This window comes from Papilio polytes, unplaced genomic scaffold (genome assembly GCF_000836215.1).
Source record: "Papilio polytes unplaced genomic scaffold, Ppol_1.0 DF824047.1, whole genome shotgun sequence".
In the NCBI taxonomy this organism is placed as follows: domain Eukaryota; kingdom Metazoa; phylum Arthropoda; class Insecta; order Lepidoptera; family Papilionidae; genus Papilio; species Papilio polytes.
In genome coordinates this window covers 6,950,072-6,959,294 of record NW_013525157.1, presented here as the reverse complement: position 1 = coordinate 6,959,294, position 9,223 = coordinate 6,950,072, and the positions used below count along the sequence as shown (strand labels likewise).

Sequence of the window (9,223 nt, the reverse complement as noted above, 5' to 3'; positions counted from 1 at the left end):
AAGTATAGATTTCAAAATATTACCAAAGTCAAAAATTACTTCATTACATAAGGTAAATTGTTACGTTTATTACATTCACTACTCTTACAAACAGTCTCTCATCATGTATACAAAGTCATCAATAAAGAAAATGAATGAATGAGGATATCCTGCATATAACCAAATTAACGCACGCGGTAGATCTGTACATTCGGATGTGGCAATTGAAAGACTCAGAACGCGCTAGTAATTGACAACCATTAGTAAACGAAATGAAGTCATTGTGGGATAGTGTTTTTTTAATTGATAAATAAATTATCTTTACACGATTTAAGTTTAATCGCATAGATTTTATACTAATAGCGTTGTATGGGCATGTAATGCGACGAGACAATGAGGACATAAACCAGAAAGTGTTAAGAATGAATGTGGATGGCTACAAAGTAAGAGAAAGACCGAAGAAAGTATGGATGGATTGTGAGAAAAAGGAAATGCTTAAGAAGGGAGAGCATTCAGATATGACGGCTGATAGAAATGTATCACGTATCGAAATTAGCCACGCTAACGCCTTTAAATAAAAACAGGTGAGACAGGAATTAAAAAAAAAGTTTATTTAAACTGTGACTAATTTGTAATATAGTTAACTAATTTCAACTAAAATAAAATAAAATAAATCGGTGTGATCACAAAGAAAAAACTAGTAGTATTTTTTTATCATAATTTACTATGCAATTTTTGGACTAAAAGAAACAAAATCACTTACTCGTTTTGCAATAACGCATTACCTACTCAACTACATCCTTAGTTCTTTATTTTTTAATAATTTTATTGTCGACCTATATTGTACTTTCCAGTTCATGTTTAAACAGACAACATGTTTCGATACATTCTACTTAACAAAAATGTGACATCTATCGATTGAATTTAAACATTTCTTAATCTTACCCATATTTGTAGTATAATTAAAATCTCATTTATAAATTAAAAACTATCTAATTGACACTAAAAGATTTACATTTTTACACATAACATTTACACAAAACGCGCACACAAATCTATTAACTAACTACATGTCAAATATTTTCCACAACTTAAAAAACAACAAACATCATAGATGATAGATAAATAAATGACGCCGCGTCACATTTTCGTCCGACCTCCAGAGCATTGGCCCTCGACATCGACTCATTAACATTTTATTAATCGAACAATTACAATGAATTCTAAACACATTTAACCTATTTACTAATTAACATAAACTTCTGTATTTACGTTTTAGTGATTTCTTTTGAATTTTTCTGTCGTTTCATTGTGATATATTTCTCTAAGCCCCATGAGAACGCTGTCAGCCAGGTGAAGATGTTCAGACAATGCAACGTCACGGCTGTTGTAGTATTGTCTTTGATCCAACCTGGAAATAATGCCAAATTAAAAGTTTCCTTTGACCAGATTCGTTCGCGTTTTTAGTCTGGAGAGCAGAGATAGACTATTAAAGCGTGCGCACACTTTTGACTAAACTATCGCAACACTGATGTGCGATTGTCGATTGTTTTGCAGCCAATTCAACTGTTTGGTTGCACAACTAAAAATCGAATAGTGTAACCTCCATAAGCTCATAGTTATCAACTGGTGTGCCATAGTTTAGTGACAGGTTTGCGCGTGCTTTTATAACATTAACTAATTCTTACCTACTACTGGTCCCAATGCTAAGTAAACGATACCAGCTGTAAGTAATTGTATGCCTGTAGCACCTGGTAACTTGTGCAGAGGTACATGTGTTGGTATTACTAAAGCCATGAAAACTGTTCGAAACCCTTTGCCGAAACCTATCATCACAGCTACCAAGAGAACTACTGAATATGTTTGACAGAAAGATAAAACTGAAACAAAATATACGTTAATAAATAATTTAATAACAAAGGACAAAAATATAAAAACAAATGGTGTTGGACTGCATTTACCTACTCTTCCAAAAGCCATCGATAACACTCCAAACAGGAAAAAGGAATTATTGTCCCATCCAATTTTTCCAGCTATAAATGGAATGCAAAATCTAACGCAAAGGTCAACTCCGGCCAATAACGACATGAAAAATGCCACTTGTGGTTTCGTCATACCATAATCGCCTAAAATAAATGGAGTAAGTATAGAAAAGTTAAGCTCATTAAAATTTGCTAATGTTATACCCAACATCAAATTTATGAAAGTGAAATCTTTTAGTAGGTCCAAATCGAAAAATATCGCTACTTTCTGCCAAAAAGTTAGCTGTTCTTCAACATCCTCTTGTTCCTTCTCTTCTTTCTTTTCATCAAATACTTCATCTTCTACTGGGCTGTTTATTAGAAGCTTAAATTTATCGCTTTGTGATTTATCCTCACTTTCTTTTAAGTATTGCTCTAATTTTAATGAAGCTTGCTTAAGTACTTCACTTTCATAATTGAAATTATTCGATTTCCTTCGATTTCTCGTACGATATGATTGATTGCTATGATTGTCTTTGAGATATTTCTTTTCTTCGTTCTCTTCTTGATTTTTAAAAGAAACATTGCTTTGATTATCCTTGTTATATTTTTCTCCATATTGACCGTCCATTTTGAATGATTTAACGCTTTTACTGCCTGCAAGATGTTTCTCAGCTCTGTCAGCTATATATTTTGCTTCTCTTGGATCTATGTTCTCGACTGCAGCTTTCTCTTCCGCCTTTAAATCTTGAGGTGCCTTAAGTGTAGGACAATCTTCTATCTCAGATTCTGGAATCTGAGTATCTAAATTGATTGACGTTTTACGTTTTGGTTTGTACCCTTCACGTTCTTGTGCAAGTGCACCTAAATTTGCCGATGAGTTCTTTTTAGATTCATTGAGATATAAAGTTGAGGATTTTCTTGATCTATTTTCAAGTAAATTCGACATTGATGGTTTCTTAGAATTAAGACGTGAAGTTCGATTGGAACCATCCCTAGAAGATATACGACTTTTGGATTGTCTCGACTGGCTGAAGTATCCATCATTGGCTCTTAACATCATTGGAACGCCGGGATCCGTGATTTCATAACCAGGTGTAACCGGATCATCTTCGTTATAAAGGTATTGACTTGAAAATAAGCTAAGATTCTTAATTTTTGACACTTGACTGAAATAACCGCTCTCTTCGGGCATTTTATGGTCATTTAGCAGATCTGGGGTTAACAATTTCTCTTCGTCTTGTTCTTTCGGTGATTTCGAATGCCATTCCACTGGCTGCAGTAAAAGTGCGCATGCTATCGCGTGGAGGGACAGTCCGCTTATTATAAAAATAGCTCCAGTTTCCCCGAAAAGGGCAAATAATCCTGTAATTATGTGCGGCCATAACATCGGTCCCATTCCTGTTGTGGTCCACGAAAGGCCAGTCGCTAGTCGCCTTCTTTTTTTCCAGTAAGTATTTAATGCGAGGGCATTCGCGGAACTACTGATTCCATATCCGACACCTGAAGATGAAATTTTAATTTATTACTCCTTCTTGTTGCGTACTTATTTGCTTTATATTTGTGTATTGTCTTTTCTACTTTTTTAATTAACCTTAAATTGCTCAAACTTACCATAAAGTATTGAGAATGACAATAAATAAGTCATGAAATTGTAAGAGAAGGTTGTTAAAAGTAAAGATATGAAGACCACGACAGCCCCCGTGAGGGATACTTGACGATAGCTGAACGTTTTGAACACCGGTCCATTCGCCAAACCTGTAAATAGAAATTGTTTTATAAGAATTCACTAAAGGTAAATGTATTCTTAGTTTAAATGTAATTATTGTTATTAAAAATTAAACAAACACGTGGTTGTCAATGTGAGAAAATTATCTTGTAAAGTGCGAAAGGTTAATGAACTAATTGATAAAGTTAATGTAAAGGTTATGGAGCATACAACGACAATCTATGTACTTAATTCCAGTTGCGCAGTCATTAAACAAACATTATTTTATCAATTTTATTCAACCCTATGTTATTTGGAAAATACACGAGTAGTGAACTTATATTCCGTTAGTCAAAATCTACAATTATTCTCCTAATTTTAGTTACAAATTCAACTCTGAATTGTTTTTAATTAATACATTGGTCATTGGTAACCTAGTCACAGTCTGATAGTTTACATTTAAAAAGCGCCTGACAAAATAATGCGAGCAAAGAAATGTGTAGAGCTATTCAAAGGCTTTGAAAATAAAAAGTAGGAATTAACTTAATTTGATTATTTATGCGATACAGATAAATTAAATAATTTATCTATCAGTATGTAAACAAAGTAAACAGAAATCAAAACATTCGCGTGAATTACAACCAATCATCTTGAATGCAAAATCATTAATTACTTACCTAAAATTTTGATCCAAAAGCAAGCGCTTGACAACAAGATTAATATAAGAAAGTGCAATATTACGTGATAATAATATCAAAACCCGGATAGATTTCGTTATTTAGATAGTTTACGACTGAGCAACAATTACATATACTTAGCGTGCAAACAGATAATGACTTTACTTCAATTAGCTCAAATTTCTTCAAATTCCATCCAAATTCTCAGCTCGCAAATGACTTCAGCGAGTAGAGACTTGTTCTGTCTAACGCTGTAATTATTACCTAAGATATGCATAATAATATTTAGAATCGGCCGGTATGGTATCAGAGAGTTACCATGCGAGGCGCGTCACGCACCGACGCAAGAGGTAAGCGCCGAGTTCATGTTGATTATTGTGGTCGTCTCCGAGCTGGTGATGCCGAGCCGAGAGAACTTGTCGCGGAAGAGGAGGCCGAACTGCTGCAGCATCGGTAGCGCGAACAGCTAAAAGAGGAGATATAATAATTAGTAGACAATAGCAGTAATTACTTAAATGACTGGGGTAATTGAAAATGGTTTACCCAAGTTAGAAGTGACTAGGTTAATTTAGGAGATAGAGACTGAAATAGCTTCAATTTACTTCCGTATATTTAAACGGCTTCATCTTCATTATCACCAGCTCACAATACGTCCCCAGGGAAGGGCTAAGTTAGGGTGACTAAGCCTCAGTCAACGCCGCTGACCAAGTGCAGGTTGACTTCAAACATATCTTTGAATTTTTTCGCCTATATGTACAGGTTGTTTCACGATGATTTCCTTCACCGTAAGAACGTCGGGTAAATTATGTACTTATGAAAATTTCATAAATCGAAAATCACATTGGTACATAGCGGAATTCGAACCCAAGAGCTGTAGATTACAAGTTAAGTGCTTGAAACACTGAGCCACCGACGCACTTTAAACGGCTTAAGTTGTTATAATCGGCTACAAGTGCACACAAATATTCTTGCTTACTTTTAGTTAGGGTATTTCAGGTAAAGCAGTAGTAACGAATAACAGTTGTTGCAAAAAAAATCAGACAGTAGGCTTACATAAATATAGGTTGGCCTCATATGTTTCGGTAATCAAATTTATATATATCCGATATAAAATAATCTTCAAGAGTTACTACATCATTCTTCATACTTACTTAATATTATACATGCGAAAGTTTAGATGGATGGATGTTTGTTAGAGTTTGTAGCCTAAACGGCTGAACGGATCTCGATGAAATTTGGTATAGATTGATGTCTGAAAGAACACATAGGCTACCCACTTTTATTATTTAATCTACGCGGAAAGTTAGTAATATATAACTATTTCAATTGTACTTGAGATTAAATTACTCATTCATGGAACTTTTATGTGACATATGAGTAACTATGTACTTGTTAATAGTTTACAATTAAATGAGTCAGATATCAAATACTGAGAAAACAATGGTTTGTTTATGTACATGATGTGTTTGCATGCACATTGATGAGTGGGGAGTTTTGAGACATTGACTACTTCCGGTAGTCATAAAAAATTATAAAACGAACCCGGAATGTCCACCTAAACTTTGTGGAATATACATAAACCCCTTTTTTTATTGCTTTTCTTCCATACTTATAAATTAGAAGCTGTTGCTCGCGACTTCGTATACTTGATATTTAAAAATATGATAGCTTATTATTAAAAATATGTTATTCAGCGATAACATAACTTTTTAATGGTGGAAGAATTTTTGAACTCGGCCCAATAGTTATTGAGTTTTTTCAATACTTACAAAACTACAATTCTTTCCCCTTTATTAAATTATTATTATTATATATATTCACAAAAAATAATAAAAAAACATCAACATTAAATAGATTTAGTACTCACATTAGAAAATCCCGCGGCGAGCACAATCATCCACCCCCAGCCGCCGTCGGGGGGGATAAACTCGCCCTCCTTCATAATTTTCGTCCGGACTTCTTTCTTGGACTTCACCATTGTCTAAAATTATTATTTCAAATAAGTAATCTATTTAAACGATACCAATTAATAAATGGTACAACAATCTGCACCGACGTGACGAATAGGACTGATAAATTCAACGCAATCTTATTCAACAGAACTGTGGATACACTTATGACCGATGTTGGCTTACAACAAATACCTAGGGATCATTAAGCCAATGCAGTAAATACAGAAATAACGATAAAACGTGATCATAAATATGCGACGACTTATCTATTTTAATACAAATGAAATCATATAACCAGCTTCTTAGCTAGTTATTGTTACTAAGATATTGTTAAAATATTTGCTTTACATAAAAATCTATACTATTATAATGGAGCGTAAAAACACACTTCTTTGTTGCCTAAGACGTCAGCAATTAAAGCATATTTTTGAATAAATCTTTTTTTTTAAAAAAGCTCAACACTTACGTCACGCTTTAGGCTATATATTTTCACGCTAGTAGTAGTTAGTATTATATAAACAAACTATTTTGAAAGAGCCCTTCGGATATAAATATAGGCACAGTCGTTATAAGAGATGAGTCAAAATCAAGGATTGTTGAGTAAAAATTGTGGATAGGATTAAACTTGGTAAAATAAGAACAGAAAGGTTTAATGTCGTAGATTAAAAGTTCCTGACCGTGTAATTTTTTTTAATCAATATTTGTATTTATTTAATCATTTTCACATATCTGCAGATTAAATGCATTTTATTGATAAAACGTCAGTTTCAACAAGGTCAACATGTATGTTATGTGTTTTTATTCTTAAAGTAGAGAATGTTTTTGTTTATAAATAACGTTAAACGCTTGATTCTAATTAACAGGACAAATTTTAATTACCCTTGGTTTCCAAAGCTAAATCCATAGAAACGTCGAATTCCGTGTAAATGCATATTAAATCTTACTTAACTTAAATGCAATAAGGAAATTGAAAAGTTGGCTCTTTACTTTTTTTTTTAAGTCCAATAAAATTATGTAAAAAATCACCGTAACATTTCCAGTATGTACATGAAAGGTTCCAATACATGAACGAAGTATTGCATTGCGCCGTCTTATCGTAAATCAACGTGACACATTGCAAAAGCGGCAAATGACGCCCTTTGTACCAAACACGTGTAATACATAGACATACGTATATAAATATAAATTTGGGTCACATTTATTTAGATTAAATTACTGGTTCCACTCGGCCAGTTATTATCATCCAACCAATAGGTTGGTATCTTTTAATTTCATTGGGTCACTGACAAAATATAACAAGGAACTTATAAGTTAATTAGTGTAATCCAATATTTAAACATAATATATTAGTTTCCACTACCGCAACTAGTGCAGAAACATATTATCTAATTTTATTTCTAGTAATAATAATAATAATTATCATTTAATCCATTCATAAAGCAAACACTATATACACATTAGTAAATATAAAATTATGAATAATTTTTTTACAGTGTTTGCTACGCTGAATGGATAAGGCCTTTACTCAGCTAAGTGCTCATTACTTTATAGCAATAAGTACAAATGACGGTTTATCCCAACCATCACTCCGTTCTGTCCCCACGTGGGAACATAAGAGAATAAAAAGTTTCATCCGTCCCACCTTTTGCGACGAGGGGACGGTTGCAACTTATTTTATTTCATAACGGTCCTGTAATGTAGGTACCTAGAATTATTATATTGGAATACCCTGTTTATAGTATAATTGTACAGCAGTCGGATTAAACACCTTGGCCTACACGCACGACTTTTATTTCGGACACCACAGGTCCCACCTGTCTCCTTATTGTTAGTGGGACTAAAAGGTGGGACGGATGAAACTTTTTATTCTCATGTGGGGACAGAGGGGGAGGACGGTTGGGAATAATGCTAAATGTCAATATAGTATACATGTGTATTAATTTACGGCATGGTGGGACGGTCGCCTAGGGCGCCGGTAATTCTAAAACCAACCTTGACTATTTTGACAGTCGAAATATAAGTTAGTGATTTAAAAAAATGTATGGCAATATCAAAATTGTTAACAATTTAAATCTCAAGTATAATGGAATTATTTGAACGAATTAATTTAAAAGTAACAGATATAAGGTATTAACTGAACAGTGTTACTGTGCAGTTAAAAGTTTGACAGTTCTCTTAGAACGCCTTTTCCAATTCCTGTTAGTGTAAAAGGCTACGCTAATGACATAAAAGTGTTAACGCTATATCTAACAACTCATACTTTTCAAGGACAACTAACCATTATAACATTTATTGGTTACATTTTACGCCACTAGGTACTAAACAAGCTTCATAACAAAGGGACTCGTCAATAAGTATCAATTGACGTGTATTATCTAATCTTTGGTAAATAATACATTTGTATTGTATTTATTTATGCAATTTCGATAAAGTATACCACGTTACAATAGTAACAAAATGTTACATATTCGTTTAGTCAGCTGATGAAGGCAAATAAGTATTACCACTGACTATAATTTTTTTTCTCTTATCATGCATTCTTTAATTCCATTACTTCCGTTTCCGATTGATCCATACACTCATACAAATATACTTTTAAAGCGCGGTTATGGCAAATTGCGCATCTTTGGAAGCATAGAACAGGATTTCTACAAAGATTTGATTCGTGATATTTTAGTATGTGTAACTTCAGTCCTTTAACTAAAGTCTCGTGGAACAGAATCACGAATGGACAAACTTTTCTCGATGGATTTATTTTTTGAAAATCACTATATATCTGTAATACAACAACGAAAGTAACACCTCGAATTGTTTATTTGATACACGAGTACTTTATCTTCCGTTAACCCGAAGCTTTTTGCGATACATTGATTAGTTAATTTTTAATCGAATTTAATTAAAATGAGCTCCCAAAACCATTCGGATTCTTCCCCCCAAAAAACGCAA

At 33.4% G+C, this 9,223-nt stretch overlaps 1 protein-coding gene across 2 annotated transcripts in view; it reads right to left on the bottom strand.

Moving 5' to 3' along the window:
- Positions 1–674: 674 nt before the first annotated feature.
- The window catches only part of LOC106100818, a 10,398-nt gene continuing 1,849 nt past the window's right edge, over positions 675–9,223 (bottom strand). Inside the window, exons 2-6 of one of the 2 annotated variants that reach the window (XM_013279868.1) lie at positions 4,665–4,791; positions 3,555–3,698; positions 1,941–3,443; positions 1,668–1,859; positions 675–1,390 (exon numbers count right to left, since the gene is read on the bottom strand). In XM_013279868.1, the coding sequence (XP_013135322.1) occupies positions 1,248–1,390; positions 1,668–1,859; positions 1,941–3,443; positions 3,555–3,698; positions 4,665–4,791 (2,109 nt within the window). In that variant the 3' untranslated portion in view covers positions 675–1,247. Of the gene's footprint in view, positions 1,391–1,667; positions 1,860–1,940; positions 3,444–3,554; positions 3,699–4,643; positions 4,792–9,223 lie in introns of those variants that run through there. The other variant, XM_013279867.1, reaches the window with a different exon arrangement.